This window comes from Cebus imitator, unplaced genomic scaffold (assembly GCF_001604975.1).
Source record: "Cebus imitator isolate Cc_AM_T3 unplaced genomic scaffold, Cebus_imitator-1.0 Scaffold73, whole genome shotgun sequence".
Taxonomy (NCBI): domain Eukaryota; kingdom Metazoa; phylum Chordata; class Mammalia; order Primates; family Cebidae; genus Cebus; species Cebus imitator.
This window is the reverse complement of record NW_016107388.1, coordinates 2,725,124-2,749,241: the sequence shown is the minus strand read 5'-3', so window position 1 is coordinate 2,749,241 and position 24,118 is coordinate 2,725,124. Positions and strand designations below refer to the sequence as shown.

The 24,118-nt window shown below is 37.2% G+C and overlaps 1 protein-coding gene across 1 annotated transcript in view; it reads left to right on the top strand.

Annotated features, from left to right (window-relative positions):
- Positions 1-24,118, top strand: part of PXDNL (peroxidasin like) — a 456,288-nt gene that overhangs the window by 275,986 nt on the left and 156,184 nt on the right. The window contains exons 6-8 of the mRNA XM_017531766.1: positions 3,006-3,077; positions 9,713-9,882; positions 12,393-12,510. Of these exons, the coding sequence (XP_017387255.1) occupies positions 3,006-3,077; positions 9,713-9,882; positions 12,393-12,510 (360 nt within the window). The remainder of the gene's footprint in view (positions 1-3,005; positions 3,078-9,712; positions 9,883-12,392; positions 12,511-24,118) is intronic.

Genomic DNA, 24,118 nt, shown 5'->3' with positions numbered 1-24,118 from the left:
TCTATCACGATGTCTGCACTTTTTCGGATGAATGTTGTATTTCAATGAAGGCTTATTAAATAAACAATGGCAAACCACAGGGACACTTGGACATCCTTCTTCTGTTTTGCCTTTTATCAGATGAAGATACTCTGCTGCTTCAGTTTTTCTAATACTTATGTTAATAAATTTATTGTATCTAGCAGATGATATGCAATGTTTTTGTGAAAAGAAAGAAAATGCATAATTACGTGGCTAACCTTAAACAGACATTCGTTTTCCCTAAAAAAAATTTGAATTAAAAATTTATGTTCAAAAAAGGATGCCCTTAATTAATAGACAAAGTAGATCAGTAAAATTAAAGACTAAGAAGAGCCAGTCAACCACTTTCTAACGCAGTGACTGCAGCCTTATTTGCCTATGGAAGTGTAACAGCTGCAATGCATAAAATCACGCAGCTGACTTTTGTTTGCTTTGTGCTGGAGGCGTTGGATCACGAATCAGAAACAAGGTAGGAAAGTGCGTTGTACCACTCCTTTTCTGCTCTAACCTGTGTGAGCAGGGAGCCAACCCTGTGCATGGTAGCCGTGGTGCAAGACACATGGATTGGTCAAGCTTTAGCATCACGATGGTTAATAACTTCAAAACTCATGGGATGCCATGAGCAAGTGGGAGCTGATAGTCCAGGAACAGGGGGGACTCAGTGGATGGAAAATTGCTCAGAGGAAACATTAGGGGAAAGAGGAACTAAGGGCGAACCTATTTAGCAGGATTCTTGGTGACGATCAGTCACCTGAGAAATGATGGGGATGAGAAATTTCAGATGTCAAGGGTGGGAGGTGCTGGTTAAACTTTTACTTACCAGGGTTCTTGCTAAAATTGGACAATGTAGAGATGGACAAGGAAATCTAAAAGTCAGGTCTAGCTGGAAAAGAGCTCAGGAGAACCTGAGCAGAGTTTTGTTAAGAAGATCGGAGGATGGAGGCAGCAAACCACATTGCCATGTATGTACCTATGCAACAATCCTGCATGTTCTGCACATGTACCCCAGAACCTAAAGTGCAATAAAATATATAAAGAAGAGAGTCTTTGTCAATACCCACCTTCACTTCATTTCTTCTCTAGGCACTGCTTCTGAGGTTGGCGAATTGGATGGGGCAGGTAAAGATAAGCACAGAGAATCAAAATAGGAAGCATCAGGAAAATTTTTTTTTTTTTTTTTTGAGACGGAGTTTCACTCTTGTTACCCAGGCTGAAGTGCAATGGCGCGATCTCGGCTCACCGCAACCTCCGCCTCCTGGGTTCAGGCAATTCTCCTGCCTCAACCTCCTGAGTAGCTGGGATTACAGGCACGCACCACCATGCCCAGCTAATTTTTTGTAGTTTTAGTAGAGACGGGGTTTCACCGTGTTGACCAGGATGGTCTCGATCTCTTGACCTTGTGATCCACCCGCCTCGGCCTCCCAAAGTGCTGGGATTACAGGCTTGAGCCACCGCGCCCAGCCAGGAAAATTTTTTATCTTCTCAGATGTGCATCGATGAAATTCACCTTCCCAAAACAGTAGATACAGTTTGGCCCCAGCTCACTCCCCCAACCTTAACACTTAATAGAGTTAAAATAAAGCCAAAATGCTGATAAGAAAATATAGCCACATGATTTTGTTTAATTTTGTGACAGAGATACTAGTCATGATGTAGAGCATGTAAAAGAGGCTGGATGTAGCTAATTGTTAATTTTAAGATATAAATTGATTATTTATGCTTATATCCTTGAGTCTTAAGAAAAATGCCTCCATCTTTCCTCTGTATTGCAGAGATCATCGTGTTTTCTCTCTTCACACGTGGGCTCTTTGCTGACTATGTATTCAGTGGTTCTGGTGACTAGACAGTCCCTGGCTGGTGCTTTTCTCGGTCATAATTTCTCTGGTCATAACGAGGGAAATGGGTATAGCCGAGGCAGCATGGAGGGAGCCGAAGCCAGTGCAGGACTGCTCGGGTGGAGGGAGCGGGAAAAGCACGGCGGCCTGGATCTTCTCCTCCTGCCGCCACCTTCCGTCATCTCCCAGGGGGCAGGGCCTTGTAAGTGCCCGTCTCTGTGATCCTGCCCCAGGCATGTAGAAATGGCCGGCTGAGCAGCGGCCACAGCAGCACCCAATGGGACTTTTGATCAGCAAAACTGTCCTGGCCAGTAAGCAACAGGCAGAGTTGGCACGTTTCCACGTGATCCCACATATGCACGGTCACATCAGTTACTGTTCTTCATCTATAGGCATCTGTTGTCAAAAATTATTGTGCCTTTTCTTTTTTTTTTTTCTTGGAGTCTTGCTCTGTCGCCCAGGCTGGAGTGGAGGGGTACAATCTCGGCTCACTGCAACCTCTGCCTCCCAGGTTCAAGCGATTCTCATGCCTTAGCCTCCGGAATAGCTGGGATTACAGGCACCCACCACCATGCCTAGCTAATCTTTGTATTTTGAGTAGAGACAGCGTTTCACCATGTTGGCCAGGCTGGTCTTGAATTGCTGACCTCAAGTGATCCACCCACCTTGGCTTCCCAAAGTTCTGGGATTATAGGCATGAGCCACCGTGCCCGGCCTGTGCCATTATTTTTAAATTTAAAATATTTGGTTTACAAATAAAAATTGTATGCATTCAAGGTGTATAACATGCTGATTTGATATATGTATACATTGCGTGCTGATAATGAGTACGTTGTCTATTACTTTGACTTCTTCATAGTTAAATATTTATTTTTATGGATTTCTCTTTAGCATTTGTCATCTCTAACTAAGCAAACTAAAAAAAATCAGAAGTACACAGATGAAAAAATACCCATATAGTGGTAGATACAGATATGTAAATCTTTAAAACAGACGGTTGTATAAATGACACTCTGACTTACGTTTGCCCTTTCTCACTGAAATATTTCAAAAAAATATATTGGATTCACAGTTAGGTAAAAAGAAAGGTTTTATTTGTCAAACTCATTATTATTGTATGGTGATTAAAGTTTATCTTTTGTTTTGCAGATTCTTGCATAACAACAAATTATCTAAAATCCCGGCTGGGAGCTTTTTAAATCTGGATTCATTAAAAAGATTGTAAGTGAAAGCAAGTACATAAACATAGAAATCTTATAATTTTCTCTAAAATAAATTCCAAACAATGGTTGGTTTCCTTCTCCTGCTTTTGACTGTGAAAGACATTGCAATGCTTGCATGTTAGGGAGAAAATGGTTTGTTAACTGCAGAGCGATAGAGATCCCAGATAGTCTACTGGTCTTTCATGTATTCTCTTAGAAGTGGCCTTCAAAAGGAGTATCAAAAATAGAAGTTTTCCTCAGTTCTCTGTAATATCCTTGCTGCTTAAATCTAAAGACTCCCAAGAGTTCTTTTTCCTTTAACTTTTTTATGAGAAAAGAGATGTGAAATATTTCAAAAAAGCCTGACTCCTCTGGCCAGGCTTCAGTTTTCCCTGTTGTATGGAGCTGTCTTCCTACTGATTTCCTCCTACATTAAGCAAAACACAACCAAATCCCCACGCTCACATGGTCTCTGTTCTCCATGGCTCCCTGCTCTGGTCTGTGGGCCGGTGGTCCCCCCCTTTTTTTTCTGCCTGTATCTCAACCCTCCTTTGTTCCAGCTCTCTCCACACTCCCATCTGTGTGTAGCCTTCTGCACTGTTGATGTTTTTATTTTGTGGTTACCCACCTCCCTCACTAATCCTCAGCCCCAAGCCCAAGAATAAGTTCTGGTTATTGGAAAAGATCAGATGCCTGCTTCCCAGATGGCAGTCAGAGAGCACATGGTGGGAAACTCACACAGGTGTATCCATCACCTGCCGTGCAGTCTGTGTTAGTCTCTTCTCACACTGCCAATAAAGACATACCCATGACTGGGTAACTTATAAAGAAAAAAGTTTAATGGACTCAGAGTTCCTCATGGCTGGAGAGGCCTCACAATCATGGCAGAAGATGAAGAGAGAGCAAAGGAATGTCTTACATGGCAGCAGGCAAGAGAGCCTGTTCAGAGAACTCCCACTTATAAAACCATCAGATCTCATGAGACTTATTCACTATCATGACAATAGTACGGGGAAAACTGTTATTCAGTTATCTTTGCCTGGCCCCACCATTGACGTGTAGGGATTTTTACAATCAAGATGAGATTTGGGTGGGGACACAGCCAAACCATATCAGAGGCTGACAGAGTTTGGACGTTGTCCCCTCTAAGTCTCATGTTGAATTGTAATCCCCAGTGTCAGAGGTGGGGCATGATGGGAGGTTCACGAAGGCAGATCCTTCATGGCTTGGTGCTGTCCTCCCAACATTGAGTTTGTGGTCTTGAGATCTGGTCATTGTAAAGTGTGGCACCCTCAACCCTTTCCCCTGCTTTCGCCATGTGAAGTGCCTGCTTCCGCTCCTCCATGAGTAAAAGCTTCCTGAGGCCTCCTCTGCAGCTAACACTGGCAGTATACTTCCTGTACAGCCTACAGAATCATGAGTCAATTAAATCTCTTTTCTTATAAATCACCCAGTCTTAGGTATTTCTTTACAGCAATGCAAGAATAGCCCAATACAGAGGCCACTTTTGTTGTGGTTGCTTTTCTAACATTGCGTTCCTAGACACGTCCATGAGCAAGAGAATGCTATGATTAAGTAAAAATCTGCGCCCTGAGGAAAATAAATCCAGGCCCAATTGATGCCTGGAAATAATGCTCGCAATCTTTGACTTTAAGGAATCACGCATAATCAAAGAGACATTTATAATGGAGGTATATACCATACATCTCTTTGGCGATCTGTTTTATTTTATGAGGAACAATATGCTAGACAGAATAATCCACTCCTAATCCTTTTCTTCAAGTCCTTATTTCCTGCTTTCTTGGTAATTTTCATGTCAGGCATACATAATGCTGCTTCCCAGTCTTCTTGATGTGCTTTGATTGTATTCAAACCCTCAGAAGTCTTGGTTGATGACCATCTCTCTCTCTCTCTCTCTCACTCTCTCTCTCTCTCTAAAAGGGTACAAGTGCAGATTTGTTACATAGATATATAGCATAGTGGTGAAGTCTGGGCTTTCAGTGTGACCATCACCCTAATAATGTGCACTGCACCCATTAGGTAATGTCTCATCCCTCACCCTCACTCCACCCTCCCACTTTTCGGAGTCTCCAGTGTCTATTATTTCACTCTCTGTCCTCGTGCATGCATTATTTAACTCTCACTTGTAAGTGAAAACATGAGATATTTGACTTTCTGTTTCTGAGTCATTTCATTAAAGATAATATCTTCCAGTTCCATCCATGAGGACTCTGCTTTTCGCCGAAGTTTCCTTGCTTGTCAGAACTGGCTGCACCAACTATTTGGAATAACACATCCCTTTGTTCCTGTTTATCAATCCTATGTGGGAAATGCAAAATGCATGTTGGTGGTGGGAGAAATATTGTGTATTATTTTCTACCTGTCCACTTTCTCTCTCTCCCTTTTTTTTTTTTTCGATTTGTTGTGTCAGTTATGGTTACAGTCACTGTCTTTGTATATTTGCAATTATAATTCCCATGCAGTGTTTCTTGTCTACATAAATTTCTATCTGGGTCATTCTGGCTTTCTATGACTCAGAGAAAGTCCTGAAGTGCCAGAGCCCTTACATTTTTTTCTAATCTCTTTTTATTATTTTTTTCCTGTTAAATTTTAGTAGCTGCTTTTTTGTTCCAGCCTCTTACAGTTACTGAAACAGCATACACTCCATTTCTGGAACACACATATGAAAAAAATAAATGCCAGTAAAGAGGCCGAGAGAGCCCTCCTTACAGTGATGTGCCAGCATACCCCTTAAATGCATGCACTGTGCTTATTCCAAATGTTTTAAGGTGATTGTTTTAGTTTGTTATGTTGATGAAGTATCTTTATTTTATGAATTTATTTTATGGGTAACTGACATACAGATGACTTGAGCAAATTGCTCAAGGTCCATGAAATCCCAATGGGTCCAAGACGGGGTGGAAACTGGGCACCTGTGTATTCCAAATCCTCAACTTGTGTCCTATTCAGGCTACAATTCAGATGAGAACAACAGAACATGGGAGAGTGATAGAGGGCTACACCTACTATTAAATAAATCCACCTTCAACAATAAAGTTTTTCAGCTGAGGAGTGTTCATTCACTGATAGCATGTGAAGGCAGAGAAACCCGTGAGAATTCTGCCCTTGACTCCAGGCGTGGCACTTTGAAGGTCACCTGATGCTGAGCTCTCCGTCTGTACCATAGCCTTTCTAACTAACCACACTTCTCACAAGTGGATGGTCAAAATCAATAAACTGTCCTTTTAAAAGTATTTTTTGATCTTTAAGCGAAAGGGATTGTGTAAGTACAAGCGATGTGTTTCTCTGTTTTCAAATAGAAAAGATTAATTTACCTGGCACCCCTTGTTTCCTTTGGAATTTTTACCTGAGCACAGAATATATCCAAGTGAGTAACTATTTTAGTGCTGTGATTCTTGACTGAATACCATCAGAGGGGCGTTTATTTATTATACTTGATATGATATTTGATGTAAGAGCACTTTCAAAATGGAAAACAGTAAAATGATAATGATTTTAAACATACTGCATTTAATATTTAATATAGTCTAATAAAGATTCATAAGAACCACCTTTCTTATTGATATACTCTATTGCTTCTTAGTTTTCAATATTGATGGCTCTAAATTACAGGCAGCATTTTGAAATTGTCTTCTCATGATAAATTTGAAAATTATTTCTAAAGATTCCTCAGATTATCATGTAAAAGTATAATTCTGCTACTAGATTATTTTCCAAACATAAAAGGTGAAAATCTGTATCCTTCCGTTACTTTCTTCGGTGTTTTGCATCTCCAGTATGGATGAATATCTTAGGTTGAAAATAATAATTAGAAATGAAATCTTGTGCTCAGTGTTTATCAAAACACACAGCATGAGAATGCATAAGGGAAAGTAAGACTGTGGACTAACTGAAGGAAGGTGATGAGTAAGCAGTGATGACTTCTGGGAAATGGGGCAATTGCACGGTGAGGCGGCCATGCTCGGGATGCTCCCAGGAGATGTGTACTCACATCCTTGCTTATGTTTAACTTAGAGGTACATCACGGTGATGCTGAAGTGTGAACTTACTCCTTTATATTTAACGACTGTCCATTCTTTTTTAATAAATTTACCAGAAATTTAAAAATAATTTTAATAAAATTACCAGAAATTAAACTCAAAATGTGAAAGTGAACTTTGAACATAATACTGCTGAAATAGATGTTTCATAGCTACATAGCTGGTATAACAAATCATTCAGTGACAAGGAACAGCCAGGGCCAACGGAACCAACAGGGCTCCCCTGAACAAGTACCAGTTGACTTTTACGACTTATACCTCACTCCAGACAAGGCTGACAGAACTCCCTGCTTTACCTATGGCTTTCTTTTCTCACATTACTGTGAAGTCTTGTTGGAAACATGAACCAAATCATATCTATATGATTAACTAATTTTTCAATTAAGTGCATTTCCCCCCTTTATTTAGCAATTTAAAGCTACTAAATATAGCTATGATTTTCAGGGTAATATAATAAAATGTAGATACAGTTTTAAAAATTAATCTTATGAATTGGGTATCTGCAAAACATTTTATAAAACTGTCAGATAATAAATCTTTCTTAAATTTATTAAAATGTATACATTTTAAGAAGTGCTTTGATTTTTAAATCTAGGGAATAGCACAATTTCTTTATTTTCAGGTTTGCCTGTTCCAGTAACGTGATACTGATGCAAATTTCTAAATTAACACAGCTAGGTAATTTTTTTTACTTGCAAATTGATATCTTAAGATTTAATTTGTGTTTGTGTGTTTGTTTTCCTGTGTTTGTAAGAACTTCTTGTGCATGAATAATTTTCATTAAAAGTTATTAAAATTATGGCATTTTGTATTCTCCTCCAACCACATAGGATGCTACTTCTTACAATCAGGTATAAGCAATCTAACACCAATCATAAATACGTTCACATTACCCTTTCATTGCTGGACTTTCTTGCATAGAGTGTGACCTGACTGCCACTGTAGACAGACTTATAAATTCCACTTAGCAAAAGCTCCCTTTTTAACCCATTGGGGGAAATGAAAAAAGGTATTAATCACTTTTGTACCTTTTTGCTACACATCTTTTGGCAAGAATGGAGGTATATACCATAAATCTCTTTGGCGATCTATTTTATCTCATGAGGAACAATATGCTAGACAGAATTAGTGAAGTATAGAAAAACTTGGCAAAAATGAGTAACTTGTGTGCCTAGATTAGGAAATACCATAAAGAAATGAAAAGAGCCGCCACTTTTCTATTACAGTCCGCTAGTGACAATTCCAGAGGGGGACCTTCTAACTGGGACTTTGAGCATAATAAAATAAGAAAGCTTGTCTTCTATCCTGTAAGGCAAATGGAAACACAGAGAACACATGCCTATCCATATTGATGCCGAGGAGTTTACAAAAGGAAAAGCCAGCCTCCTGGGGGAGCTGCGTGGATCACACATCACTTTTATAAGCCTCCTTTGTGCAGCAAAGCTTCTACCACTTTTTTGAGTAATCCAAAAATATTGAAATCCCACCACCACCTCTACATCACAGCTTCCCTATTTTGTAACACATCAACAAACCAAACTGTAACACTTCAGTACTTACAGCTTTTTTGTTTGTTTTTGTTTTTGGGAGAGGATCTCACTCTGTTGCCCAGGCCATAGTGCAGTGGTGCCTTGATAGCTCACTGCAGCCTCCAACTCCTGGGCTTGAGTGATTCTCCCATCTCTGCTTCCCAAGTGGCTGGGACTGCAGACGAGTGCCACCATGCCTGGCTAATTAAAAAAAAAAATTGTAGACACAGCCATAAAAGAGAATGAAATCATATCCTTTGCCCAGCATGTATACAACTGAAGGCCATTGTCCTGAGTTAATGAAGGAACAGTAAACCAAACACCATATGTTCCCACTTATAAGTGGGAGCTAAATATTGGGTACTTAGTTATAAAAATGACAACAAGAGATGCCGGGGACTACTTAGTACCCAGTGGAAGGGAGGGGTGGATGAGGGTTGGAACACTGCTGAGTACTATGTTCAGTACTTTGGTGATGGGATAAATAGTACCCCAAACCTCAGCATCATGCAGTATACCCAGGTAACAAACTTGCACATGTACCCTCTGAATCTAGAAGAAAAGTTAAAACTATAAAGAAATTAAAGAAAATTTTTATCTGTGGAGATGGAGCCTTGCTAGGATTTCCAGGCTGGTCTCAAAGTGCTGGTCTGGAGTAATCCTTTTGCCTAGGCCTCCCAAAGTGCTTGAATTAAAGGCGTGAGTCAGTGCACCTGGCGATACTTACAGTTTTAATTCTACATTTCTCTAAAACAAATAAGGATTCATTTTATCTCACAATTATTTATTTATGATAGACATAGTGCACATTAAGGGGAAACTGCTTTTCCAGTATTAAAGTGGCTTCTCAAAAACATTGTTAATATGAAAATGTGTCTACTCTGTGCAAGATATGCAATGAGGTAAGTAATTATTAAAATCTGTTAATTGGTTAATAGATACCCTAGAGTCAAAAATGTAACAGACAAGGTAAATCAGAGGAAATTAAATGTTACTACTCAAAAGGTTCATCATAGAAATGAATAGTCCCTTTTAACAGTTGTACTCCTTGCCTGCATGCCTAGGCGTCTGGATTCCAACACCCTGGTTTGTGACTGTGATCTGATGTGGCTGGGGGAGCTTTTACAAGGCTATGCCCAACACGGACACACCCAGGCTACAGCTACCTGTGAATATCCCAGGAGACTCCATGGGCGAGCAGTTGCTTCAGTAACAGTAGAGGAGTTCAATTGCCGTATGTAAATTTCGATGTATGCATAAGATAGAAATGTGTCTCATTTGCTCTCTTTCTGTAAAGGTTTATTATACAATATTGCATTTTAGAAGAGTGTGTTATCTGGAAGTATTTGTTAGGATAAAAGTATGGCCAATTTCCTTTCCATCAGCTGCATTTTCATTTAAAGAAGTTTTTCTCAACATAAACTGTAAGAGCTGAGAGAGTCTTTGAGGAACATTTAATCTAATTTCCATAATTTCAGAGGAGGAATATTGAGAAAGCCGATTTTCAACAACGTCACCAGAAGTGGTGTCCAACATTAAAATCTCCACCTATTCCTTGGTATATGTCTTAGTGTTCATACTCAATAATTTAAGGTTTTCAACTTTAAATCAAATATTGCTAATAGTAGTTGCTGAGAGAGCCTTTCGACAAACCCAGTAATTGATTTTTTAAATGTATAATGGGACCATGAATATGACTAAAATCATTAACATCGGTTTTACCATTTCTCTGCAAATTTTTAAATAATGCAAACATTGGATTTAATAAGCATATGATCATATTCTGACAACCTTACTAAAGCAATAGGCTTTACCTAAATAATTTATTATGGCTGCTTACAGTATTATTTGATTTTAACTTAAAGCTTTTCATATGACTATAAGAATGTATCTCTATTACTATATATATAGGTTTAAATAGAAATGAGTGAATACCTTTGTGTGTGTGTGTTGTGTGTGATAATTCAGTTTCCTGGAGATTCATTCACATGATTGTTGTAATTATAGCCGAAATTTGCTTTCCACTCTCTCATTGGAAAGCCATTTTTTGAATTTCTCTAAGCAGGCAATAAAAAATCATATCAATATAATTCATTTCTACTCAAATTGAGAAGAAAGCGGACTTGGTCTTTACTGCCAAAAAATTATCAAGCTTATCCATAACTCTCATCTTTACTGCTTCTGGTTCAAACCACAGTCCAGTTTTGCTGGATTCCGTTCCATCTTAACTGATATCCCAGCTTTCATTTTTCTTGCTCCTTTATGTTTGGGAAAATTGTTTAAAAACACATCTTATTACATCATGTTTTCACCCATAACCCTTATATAGGTTCCTACCTTAAACAAAAGCACAAAGTTCTTAATGCGGTTGACCCATTTTATACGGTCTTTCCCGGCTACACTCCACTCCTCAATTACTTACTCTTTTCTCTTCTCACTGTTGTAGCCACCTCAGTGTGCTTCATTCTTGGAAGTTCATAAGGCTTTCTTCAACCCAAGAGCTTTTTGCATGCTGTCTTTCCTGCCTGCAATGTTCTGATTCCAATTCTTTTAATGGTCCTCTTCTTAAATATGAATTACGTGGAAAGCCTTCATTTAAACCCCCTTTTCACTGGCCTACCTGTTCTTCCATACAGAATCAGGTCCCTTTTTATAATCCATCAAAATATTGTTTATTTTCCATCTAAGCATTTGTCACATATGTTAATATGTATTTGTGTGTGTGTGTGTGTGTGTGTGTGTGTGTGTGTGTTTATTTTCAATTGCTCCAATGAAGCTGTGAACCCCTGGGTACAGAGACCTTGTCTATTTTAATCACTGTTTCATCACTACTCCTAGTGCTTTGTCGGGCACATAGCTGATGTTGAATTATTTTAAAAAATACACAAATGGATAGAATCATTTTTCTAAAAAGAATAAAGCCAAGATATTAATTATATGGACTTTTAATGAAATAAGCAAGATTACTAAATGTCTACAGAATGTTCTACAGACCTAATAGTAATGGTTAATGACAGAAAATTTCAAATAAGTGCATTATTTGAAATTTAATGCACTTATAAAAGGAAGAGTTTTGTTATTTAGAAAGCTTTAAAAATAATTAGGTGAAACAGTGGAAAATTAAAAGTCCCTTTTGTGCATTGTTCTTTATAATTTAAGTTCATTAATATTACCTGATTCATTACAAAATCAATCACTCCATCTTCTTCTTAAAATAATTTAAGTGTTTTTATGTTTTATCACTCCATCATTATTGAAGATGGAATAATTCATTTATACAGACAAGAATTTTGCTCAACCAGGTTTGCGGTTTGGACATATCACTCCTTGTAAATTGTGTAAAGTGGGTAGTTGGGTGCTTAGATGGCTATATATAGAATAGAAACAGTGCCTGCAAAATTGCAAGCTCAATTTAAGTACGTGCTTTGAAAAATTGACCCATAAAATCAAACTCCTTCCATAAATATGGTTGTATTGAGCTCCTGGAAATAAAAGCACAGAAAAACGGACTTAACTTACTTCAATGGAGATTCCTTTGTGTAGTCAATCTTTCAAACTTCTAAAGTTTAAGTCAAATACATGTCTAATGTTTAACCTAGTACATGTATTACTGGGTAAATGCAGCTTGATGTGTAAAATTCTAATGTAGAAATAAATTTAAATTGTCTATATCTTCTCCTCAACATCTTAGAAGGCCATACTTTTGTATCCTTGAAAAATATAATAATAATTATTTTGTTTCAGAGAGCCCCCGAATTACTTTTGAGCCCCAGGATGTGGAGGTACCATCAGGAAATACTGTCTATTTCACCTGCCGGGCAGAAGGAAACCCCAAACCTGAGATTATTTGGATACACAACAAGTAAATACTGAGCATGTACATGCATTGTGATTCTCTTTCTGATTTCAGTAATATATTAAACTCAATTCAACTTTTTACCTAGAGAAGAAATTAATAAAATTATCAGAGTTTCTTAAATATCAAATTCCTTTTAACTGTCACCTTTTGACTTGCTCAAGCTATCTAAAGTCCTTTTCCTTAAAATTTATACATTTCCAGACATCGGTGTTTCGGAAACTGACTAAACTCATTCTGTATTATTTCTAGAATGAAATGTTGGAATTAATAACAAACCAGTTTGTTTTAAAGCTGAATATAATTTGACATGGCCTCACTAAGTTATTTCAGATTTAAACTGATATTTCATAGTTAACATTGCAATTTTCCTATGGTAAATCAGTATGGATTATTTAAGTAAACTGGCAATGAATGACATGCAAAATTATTTAAAAGGCTAGTCATTTATTTTATGCTCAGGGTACTGTTTGATAAAACATAAAGCCAATGTGTGTGATGTCCAAAAACCTGTGAGTGTAAAATTAAATAGTATTAACAATCTTTTAAAAAGTTAAATGTGATCACCATTCTAACTTGTGTGAGATGGTATCTCATTGTGGTTTTGATTTGCATTTCTCTAATGACCAGTGATGATGAGCTCTTTTACACATGTTTGTTGGGTGCATAAGTGTCTTCTTTTGTGAAGTGTCTGTTCATATCTTTCACCCACTTTTTGATGGGATTGTTTGTTTTGTTCTTGTTAATTTGTTTAAGTTCCTTATAGATTCTGGGTATTAGCTCTTTGTCAGATGGATAGATTGCAAAATTTTTCTCCCATTTTGTAGGTTGCCTGTTCACACTGATGATAATGTCTTTTTCTGTGCAGAAGCTCTTTAGTTTAATGAGATCCCATCTGTCATTTTTAGCTTTCATTGCCATTGCTTTTGGTGTTTTAGTCATGAAGTCTTTGCCCATGCCTGTATCCTGAATGATATTATCTAGGTTTTCTTCTGGGGTTTTTATGGTTTTAGGTCTTAAGCTTAAGTCTTTAATCCATCTCAAGTTAATTTTTGTATAAAGTGTAAGAAAGGGGTCCAGTTTCAGTTTTCTGCATATGGCTAGCCAGTTCTCCCAACACCATTTATGAAGTAGGGAATCGTTTCCCCATTGCTTGTTTTTGTCAGAGATCAGATGGTTGTAGATGTGTGGCATTATTTCTGAGTCCTCTGTTCTGTTCCATTGGTCTATATATCTATTTTAAAACTGAACTGGTAGTTGACATAAAATAGAAACATAAGATGCATTATATACCTAATACAATTCAATGATAGCAGTTGGACAATTATATTATCATTAGTTATATTACTGATAATTAGCATGACTTTCATGTATCCCTTCCATTCTTGCACAAACTTCGCTGATTTTTTTTTGTCACATGTATAATCAACTCTGATTTTTTTGCTTGTCTGTATAAAATACTCTAAAACATTATAAGTAGTTTTTTTTTGCCTTTTCTATATAATTTGGCTTTATAATTGTAGCCAGAAGCTCAGCCATGTGTTTTAAATTCTTGTAAAAAGTCTAGTAAGTGTAGCTTAAAAATACCTTGTATAGAAGGCAATTGTGAATACTGTTAAATCTGGAATCTAGCCCAGGAAAAGACTTCAATTGAAAGAAGTGTTCAATTTATTTCCATCTTGAGATTGCTCAAATGTGCTTGAGAAACAGAAATCACTGCTTGTAACATCTTAAAACTGCTTTTTCTGCCTTCTTAAAAATTTAAATTTTAAAATGATGTGTTCAAGGTTACAAAGGTACTGACTAGTATGTAGAAAGAAACAAGTAAAAAATCACATTGCCTGTCTTAACTTATAAAAGTTTCAAATATAGTGACTAAAGAAGCTAAGATGTATTTGAAAGAAAAACAAAAAGATCTAAAAAGGAAGAATAGAATAAAAAATGTATGGGTAAAATGTTAAAATGTCAATTATTTTATATCAAAAAATTAAAGATGAAAGGGAAGAGTTTATGATAAGAAACGTTTAACATATTTAACATAAGGAACTCTTAATTTACTGATTATTTACCGTATAGTGCTTTTCATAGAAACATAATATACGTCCTGAAAGTGCATGTAGCATCAAGTGTGGTATAGCAAGTAATTTGAAACAAACGTCTATTCAACATGAACCAGGCTGAGAAAAATTACCCCAACTCAGAAGCTACCCTTGTATGCCTTCAATATCTTTATCTTTTTCTACTCCCCTGGAGAGGACCTGGATTCAGGATTTTAGAGGAGCGCATTAAAAACTGACTAGACACAATCAGAGGTAGAATTCGAGGATTAGAAGTTAGGCTTGTGAGAATAACCGGATTTAAGTGTGGTTAAGAGACATGGAGACTATAATACAAAGGTCTAGTGTCTATCCAGTAGGAGTTACAGAAAGACAGGTAGGAAAGAATGAGCTAAGGGCAACATTTGAAAAGGCAACGATAGAATTGTCCAGAAATTTTAAAAAGTCACAAAATTTCAGAATGAGAATTATATTGATTCCAAAATAGGATTTAAAAAATAAATCTAAACTTTTTATTGTGATAACAACATTGAAAGTCAGGGATAAAATATTTCATTCCCAAGTAATTCACAGGTTACCTTCAAATGTATAGCAATTACACTTGCAGTAAACTTTACATCAGACAGAAGATAATAAAATATATTTAGAATGTTATGGGAAAATAACCAATTTCCTTCAATTTTGTATCCAGCTAAATTATCTAACAAGGTAAAATAAAAACATTTTGAGGCAAAGAATAGAGCTTTACTCAGGAATATTTGCTGAAAGAACTACAAATAGATGTGTTTCAGTAAGTAGGAATTTGATCCAATAAGAAAGATGTGATTTGCAAAATGCAAAGGTAAACAAAGAAAGTTTTAAACATGTTGATAAATATGAATAAACTTAGGTTATTAAATTAAGAATTGAACAACTTTAAAATAGGAGAAAGTAGAAAGACAATATTATTAGAAGAATTATAAGGAGAGAGAATGTAGTTAAATTATTTTACCTACCACAATTTTGAGGTGGAGAATGATACTATGAATCCCGTTAAGTCAAGAGTGAATGTTAACAATTAAGTTGAAATACTAACAAATAGAAAGATCTCTCCGTATAGGAGAAGAAAAAAAGTAGATGAAGAAAACTGGATCAATCCAACAAAAGGGAAGCAGGGATAGATTTAAAAGGCAGAGAAAAGGCTTGGGAAAGAGAAAACATAAAATAGCTCATCAGAAATAAATTTAAATGCATTAGTGAAAACAATAGTCTCTTGAAAGACGTAATATTGAATTTTAAAATCCAGCTATATGCTATTTACAATAGGTATACCTGAAACATTATGACACTGAGAGGTGGAAGGTCGATAGGTATACAAATGTATCGACCAAGTTACACTGATCAAGATAAGGATGATGTAAGAATATTATAGTGTAATCGCAAATCATTAGATCATACTTAACAATAAAAAAATGCAATTCACCTGAATTTAAAATTCATGAACCTTTGTATACCTGACAAAATAGCTGCTGAAGAATAAAACAAGATTGAGAAAATTATAGGGATGAATTGACAATTGACATAAATCCAACTACAGTGAGAATTTTTTTTTTAATTTTACTTTTGGTTCTTTGGTACACGTGTAGATCTTGCAAGATTGTTACATAGATATACACATGCTATGGTAGTTTGCTGCATCCATCCCCCATCACCTGCTTTAGATATTTCTCCTAATGTTATTTAATACTGCTTTCCCAGAAAGATTAGGAACAAAAATTAGTAGCAAATTCTAAACAGAGCTTAGAGCACTGACGATATCTGCTACATACAAAGCTAAACCATACTGTCTTTTCAAGCAACTATAGAACAGTTGTCAACATTGATCACATGAAAAAACACAAAATCTACACTCATATCCAAGAATCAATTTCATAAAAACCCCTTTCTTTTGTTATAAACACATTTTAGAAAACATTAGCTTTTCTCTGCAGCCCCAAACAAGACCTGTTATTTTTTGACTTTTTAATGAAAGCCATTTTGATGAGTGCTAGATAGTATCTTATTGTGGTTTAGATTTGCATTTCTCTGATGATTAGTGATGATTTGTCAAGATAATTTTAGAGATCCTTTATACCCCTCAGTAGGAAAATAAAATGATTTCCAGGACTTAATAAGTAATTTTTAAATAACTGAATAGATTCAAAGATGAGAGAAACCTTCCAGGTTGAGGAAAGAATAATCAAAAGCTCAGAACGAAAATAAATGAAGGTTAGTTTCAGGAAAGTGTGTAGAGCATATTTGTGAGAATTAAGGTTTTACCTTGAGGAGAAATAGAAAAAGACTGCATAATATTGGCAAAGCTAGTCACTTTGGCTTTTTATAAACTTTGAGAACCATTAGAAGATGTTGAGCAAGACAATGACTTGATGAAAAGAGACTTAAAAACAAGCCATAGTTTTCTATTTCCTTTTCAACGTTTATTGTAGATTCTGGGGGTACAAGTGCAGGTTTGTTACAAAGGTATTGCATGAGGCTGAGATTTGGAATACAACTGAATCGTCACCCAAGAAGTGGGCATAGTAACTGACAGGTAGTTTTTCAATCCTTATCTCTCTCCCTACCTCTTCATTATGCATTCCCTAGTGCCTAGTGTTCCATCCTTATGTCCATGTGTACCCAATGTTTAGTTCCCACTTACAAATAAGAACATGCAGTATTTGTTCTGTTGCTGTTGTTGTTCCTGCATTAGTTCACTTGGGATAATGGCCTTCAACTGCATTCAGGTTGTTGCAAAGAACATTATTCCTTTCTTTTTTATGGCCACATAGTGTTCCAAGGTGTGCATGTAGCACATTTTCTTTATTCTGTTCATTACTGATGGGAACCTCTGTTGGTTCTATGTTTTTACTATTGTGAATAGTGTCTTTTTAGTAGAAGAATTTATTTTCCTGTGGGTATCCAGTAATGGTGTTGCTGTGTTGGATGATAGCTCAACTCTTACTTCTTTGAGAAATCTCCAAACTGCTCTTCACAGTGACTGAACTAATCTACAGTTCAAACAGTGTAGAAGCATTAGCTTTTCTCTGCAGCCCCAACAAGACCTGTTATTTTTTGACTTTTTAATGAAAGCCATTCTGACAAGTGCTAGATGGTATCTTGTCGTGGTTTTGATTTGCATTTCTCTGATGATTAGTGATGATGAGCATTTTCTTCATAAGTTTGTAGGCTGTCTGTATGCCTTTCTGTGAGAAGTGTCTGTTCTTGTACTTTGTCAGCTCATTTGTGTTTTGTTAATTTGTTTAAGTTCCTTGTAGACTCTGGGTATTAGGCTTTTGTCAGATGCATAGTTTGTGAATACTTTCACCCAGACTGTAAGTGTCTATTTACTCTGTTGATAGTTTATCTTGCTGCACAGAAGCTCTTTAGTTTAATTAGGTCTCACTTGCCAATTTTTGTTTTCGTTGCAATTGCTTTGAGAACTTAGCCATAAATTCTTTGCCAAGACTGATGTTGAGAAGGGTAATTCTTAGGTTTTCTTCTAAGATTTTTACAGTTTGAGGTCTTATATTTAAGTCTTTAATACAGTCTGAGTTGATTTTTGTATATGGTGATATATAAGTGTCTCGTTTTATCTTTCTGCATATGTATAGCCAGTTATCCCAGTACCAATTATTGAATAGAAGTCCTTTTTCCATTGCTTATTTCTGTTGACTTTGTTGAATATCAGATGGCTGTAGAGGTGTAGTTTTATTTCTGGGTTCTCTATTACGTTCTGTTTGTCTATGTTTCTGTTTTTGTACCAGCATCATGTTTTGCTTAGTGTAGCCTTGTAGAGTACTTTGATGTTGGATAATGTGATGTTTCCAGCTTTGTGTTTTTTTGCTTAGGATTGTTTTGGCTACTCAGGCTCTTTTTGTGTTTCATATGAATTTAAGCATAGTTTTTTTTAAACCTGTGAAAAATGACATGGGTGGTTTGATAGTAATAGCATCTAATTCGTAAATTGCCTTGGGCAGTATGGCTATTTGAACAATATTGATTCTTCCAACTTATGAGCATAAAATGCTTTTTTATTTATTGGTGTCATCTGTGGTTTCTTTCAGCAATGTTTTGCAGTTCTCCTTATAGCAATATTTCACTTACCTGGTTAGATATATTCCTAGGTCTTTTTTCTTTTTGTGGCTATTGTAAATGGGATTACCTATTTGATGTGGCTTTCAGCTTGAACATTATTGGTGTACATAAATGCTGCTATTTTTTGTACATTGATTTTGTATCCCAAACATTTACTGAAGTTCTTTTTCAGTTCTAGGAGATTTTGGTGAAGTGTTTGGAGTTTTCATGGTAGAGAATATCATCAGCAAATAGAGATAGTTTGACTTTTTCTTCTCCTATTTGGATGTCATTTGTTTCTTTCTGTTACCTGATTTCTTTGGCTACGACTTCCAGTACTATGTTGAATAGGAGTGGTGAAAGCAAACATCCTTGTCTTGTTCTGGTTGTCAAGGGGAATGCTTCCAGGTTTTGCCCATTCAGTACGGTACCAGCTGTGGGTTTGTAATTGATAGCTCTTATTATTTTGAGGTACATTCCTTTGATGCCTAGTTTGTTGAGGATTTTTTTTAATCATGAAGGAATGTTGAACTTTATTGAAAATTTTCTCCACATCTACTGAGATGATCATATAATTTTTAAAAATTCTGTTTATCTAATGAATGAGGTGTATTGATTTGCAGATGTTGAACCAATTTTGTATCTCAGGAATAAAGCCTACTTGGTCATGGTAAATTAACCTTTTGATATACTGCTGTGTTCAGTTTGTTAGCATTTTGTTGAGCATTTTTGGATTTATGTTCATCAGGGATACTGGCACATGGTTTCCTTTTTTATTTTTGTTGTGTCTCTGCTAGGTTTTAGTATCAGGATGATGTTCATTTCATAGAATGAGCTAAGGAGGAGTCCTTCTTCCTCGATGTTTTTAGAATACTTTCAATAGAATTGGCACAAGCTGTTCTTTGTATGTCAGGTAAAATTTGTCTGTGAATCCATGTAGTCCAAGGCTTTTTTGATTGGAAGGATTTTTATTACTTATGCAATTTTAGAACTTATTATTATTATTATTATTTATACTTCAAGTTCTGGAATACATGTGCAGAACGTGCAGGTTTGTTACATAGGTATACACACACTATGGTGGCTTGCTGCACCCATCAACCCATCATCTACATTAGGTATTTCTCCTAATGCTATTCCTCCTCTAGCCCCCTGCTCCCCACAGGCCCTGGTGTGTGATGTTTCCCTCCCTGTGTCAATGTGTCAGAACTCATTATTTATCTGTTCAGGGTTTCATTTCTTCCCAGTTTAATTTGGGAGGTTGTATGCTTATGGGAATTATCCATTTCCTCTAGATTTTTTTTAGCTTGTGTGCATAGAGGTATACATAATAGTCGCTCTGGGTCTTTTATATTTCTGTGGGAACTGTTGTAGTATCATCTTTGTCATTTCTGATTATGCTTGTTGGGATCATCTCTTTTTTTCTTTGTTAATCTAGCTAATGCTCTATCAATCTTGTTTATCCTTTCAAATAACCAACTTTTGGTTTCTTTGATTTTTTTTGGTATGGATTTTGTGTCTCAGTTTCATGTAGTTCTGCTCTGATTTTAGTTATTTCATTTTTAAAAAATTATTTAAAAAATAGAGATGGCATCTCACTCTGTCACCCAGGCTAGATTACACTGGTGCAATCATAGCCTACTGCAGCCTTGACTGCCCAGGCTCAAGCGATCATTCTGCCCCAGCCTCCTAAGTAGCTGAGGCTACAGGTGCAGGCTAGCACACCGAGCTAATATTTTCACTTTTTGCAGATATAGGGTCTTGCTAAATTGCCTAGACTGGTCTCAGATTCCTGGACTCAAAAGTCCTCTTGCCTCAGTCTCCCAAAGTGCTTGGGTTACAGGCCTGAGCTACTGTGTTCAGTCAGTTATATTTTTTTCTTCTGCTTCTCTTTGGGGTTAGTTTATTCTAGTGTTCTTTTAGTTTTTTTCGACTGTTAATTTGAGATCTTTCCTAACTTATTCATATAGGCATTTAGCTTTATAAACTCTCCTCTTAACATTGCTTTTGCTGCATTCCAGAGATTGTGGTATGTTGCACCTCTATTTTCACGTATTTCAAATAATTTTTTGACTTTTGTTTTAATTTTGTTGTTTATCCAAAAGTCATTCAGGGGTAAGTTGTTTAAATTTCGTTTTTTGAGATGTATTCTTGGTATTCATTATTATTTTTATTACACTGTGGTCCGAGAGTATGGTTGGCATGATTTTGATGTTTTTGCATTTATTGAGACTTACTTCATGGCTAAATATGTGGTCATCTTCCATGTACAGATGAGAAGAATGTATATTTTGTTATTATTGGATAAAGTATTCTATAGCTATCTATCAAGTCCCATTGAGCAAGTGTCAAATTTAAGTTCAGAATTTCTTTGCCTTCTTGATGAACTCATTATCATTATGTAATGCCCTTATTTGTCCTTTTATTTTTTATAATTTATGGTTTAAAGTCTGGTTTATCTTATATAAGAATAGCAACCTTCTTCCCTTTTTTGTTTTCCAATTGCATAAGAAATCTTTCTCCATCCTTTTACTCTGAGCCTTTGAGTGTCATTACATGTGAGATGAGTCTGTTGAAGACAGCAAAAGATTGGGTCTTTTTAAAAATCCAGTGTGCAGCTTTGTGCCTTTTTAATGGCCATTTAGACATTTACAGTCAAGATTAATATTGATATGTGATGTTTTGATCTTGTTGTTTAGCTGGTTGTTTGGTAGGCTTGATTGTGTAGTTGCTTTATAGCATTTGTCTATGGGCTATATACTTAAATATATCTTGGTGGTAGTAGGCATCATTCTTTTGTTTCCATGTTTAGAACTCCCTTAAGGTTCTCTTATAAGGCTGTTCTAGTGGTAACCAATTCCCTTAGCATTTGCTTGTCTGGGAAGAATTTTATTTATCCTTCACTTACAAAGTTTAGTCTGGCTGGATATGAAATTCTTGCTCGGAATTTCTTTTCTTTAAGCATGTTGACAATAGGTCCCCAATTTCTTCTGGCTTGCAAGGTTTCTGCTGAGATTCCTTTAAGGTTTCGTTTTTGTTTTTGTTTTTTTCCATGTTGACTTCACAAAATCTGCTGACTATGTGTCTTGGGCATCTTGTATAATATCTCACAGGGATTCTCTGAATTTCTTGAATTTGCATGCTGATGTCTCTAGCAATATTGGGGAAATTTTTGTGGTCTATATTCTCAAATATGTTTTCCCAGTTGTTTACTCTTCTTCATTTTCTCCCAGGAATGCCAATGAATTGTAGGTTTGGTCTCCTTATATAATCTCCTATTTTTCAGAGATTTTATTACTTCTTTTTAATTCTTTTTTCTTTCTTTTTATCTAACCGGGTTGATTTGAAGAACCAGCTTTTGAGCTCTGAGATTCTTTCTTCAGCTTGATCTGTTCTGTTGTTAATGCTTCCAACTGTATTATAAAATTCCTGTAGTGAATTCTTCATTTCCAGAAGTTCAGTTTTGTTCTTTCTTAAAATGTATACATTATTTTTCAACTATTGGGTCATTTTATTGGCTCCCTTGGATTAAGTTTCAGCTTTTTCTTTGTCTTGTTGAGCTTCCCTGCCATCCAGATTCAGAATTCGAAGTCTGTCATTTTAGGCATTTCAATCTGGTTAGGATCCATTGCTGGGGAACTATTGCAGTCATTTGGAAGTAATAAGACGCTCTGACTTTTTTAATTGCCAGAGTTGTTGCACTGATTCTTACTCATTCCAGAGGGCTGGTGTTCCTTTATCTCTTTGAAGTTGCTGTCATTTGTATGGAGTTTTTGTTTTTATGTTCATTATTTCCCTTGAGGGTTTGTTTCTGTATGCTTTCTGAATATAAGGCATTTCTGTGGGAACTTAATTTGTGGCTAGATTCTTGCATTGTGTTTCATGGGTGATATGTGCTGAAATGATTTTTGTTTAGTGGTGTAATTTCAGACTGCAATTCAGTAGTTGGTGCTTAAGAGTAAGGGCTCACAGACTCTTCCTCAGCTGTTTTTTTTTTTTTTTTTTTTTTTTTTTTTTTTTTTTTTCAGCTTTTTTTTGTTTGCTACAGTGCTCTGGGGTGGGGGAGACATGGAGTGAGAGATATACCTCCTTGGCAAGTCTATTTCTGGGCCTTGGGGGACCTCCACCTCTAATCACTGTTGACACGCCTACATTTTCTTAGGCCCAAGGGGTCCCTGACAGGCTGTGCTACCCCCACTGTTAAGGGAAACCCAAGCCAAAGGTTAGGTTATCAGGAGACTCGCAGCTCCCTAGGGGCCCACTGGTCCTTTGTGCTTTGTGATATGTCTATGGGTGGTATATTGCCACCCAGACATATCACAAAGAAGGTCAAGGGCAGAGGACCCCTGGGCATGGTAGAGTTGTTTTGGATATGCAGCTGGTGTAGTGCCCACAGCTTGGGTATTTTTGCCCAGCAGATCGTTAAGGGGACTGCCCAGCTTGTGCTCCCTTGACTAGGTCTCCTTCTGGTGGCTTCCCTGTAGCTGACCTGATCAGCTCATTTAGTCTCAAGCCTCCTGCACCCAGATTGCTGGGCTGTCAGGTGTTTCAGGCCATGGAGCTCCTTAAGGCAGAGGCTGTGGCTAACAGAAAGGCCACACCCTTCCCAGACCAGCCCTGTGCAGGGAGGCAAACCCATCTCCTTTGCCAGAATGAAAATCTGCATCTCACTCTTCTCAGTGTTCTGAGATTGGGTGTTCCTTTCCTGTTCAAGCCCTGGTCACAGATCTCAGCTTGATATTCTTCAGCTGTGTGCCTGCACCCTGGGTGGCTGGGATTGGTCCCGTGGTTTTGTCCTTTAGCCCCGTGGGGTCAAGCACTGTTGGCACTGGGGTAGCTGTAGGGCTTTCAGGCTACTGGCAAAGCACTCAGGGTGGGCAGTGGAAGCTGTGTTGTGTGCATGCTCTTATGGAAGCAGCCAGGTGGGAGCCTTGAGAGCGTCCAGAGACAGCGGAGCATGCAGATCAGATTGGCCCCAGTCTTGTGGGTAAGACAGCCCTGCTGTATCCCAGCCCAGCAGAACAAGATGGAGAGGCTGGGGGCATGGGCTCTAGGGTCACATTTTGCTGGAGTTGCCACATGTACATGTAAAATCTGGGCTCCGTGCAGGCTCAAGCTCTGCCTCTGCCTTCTCTCTGGCAGATTTCTCTGCCAATTAAAATGTCTATCGGGGACTGGGTGCAGTGGCTCATGTCTGTAATCCCAGCACTTTGGGAAGCCAAGGTGGGTGGATCATGAGATCAGGAGATTGAGACCATCCTGGCCAACAGTGAAATTCCGTCTCTATTAAAATACAAAAAATTAGCCAGGTGTGGCGACATATGCCTGTAGTCTCAGCTACTCACAACTACTCAGGAGGCTACGGCATGGGAATGGCTTGAACCTGGGCAGCAAAGGTTGCAGTGAGCCGAGATCGTGCCACTGCACTCCAGCTTGGTGACAGAGCAGGACTGTGTCTCAAAAAA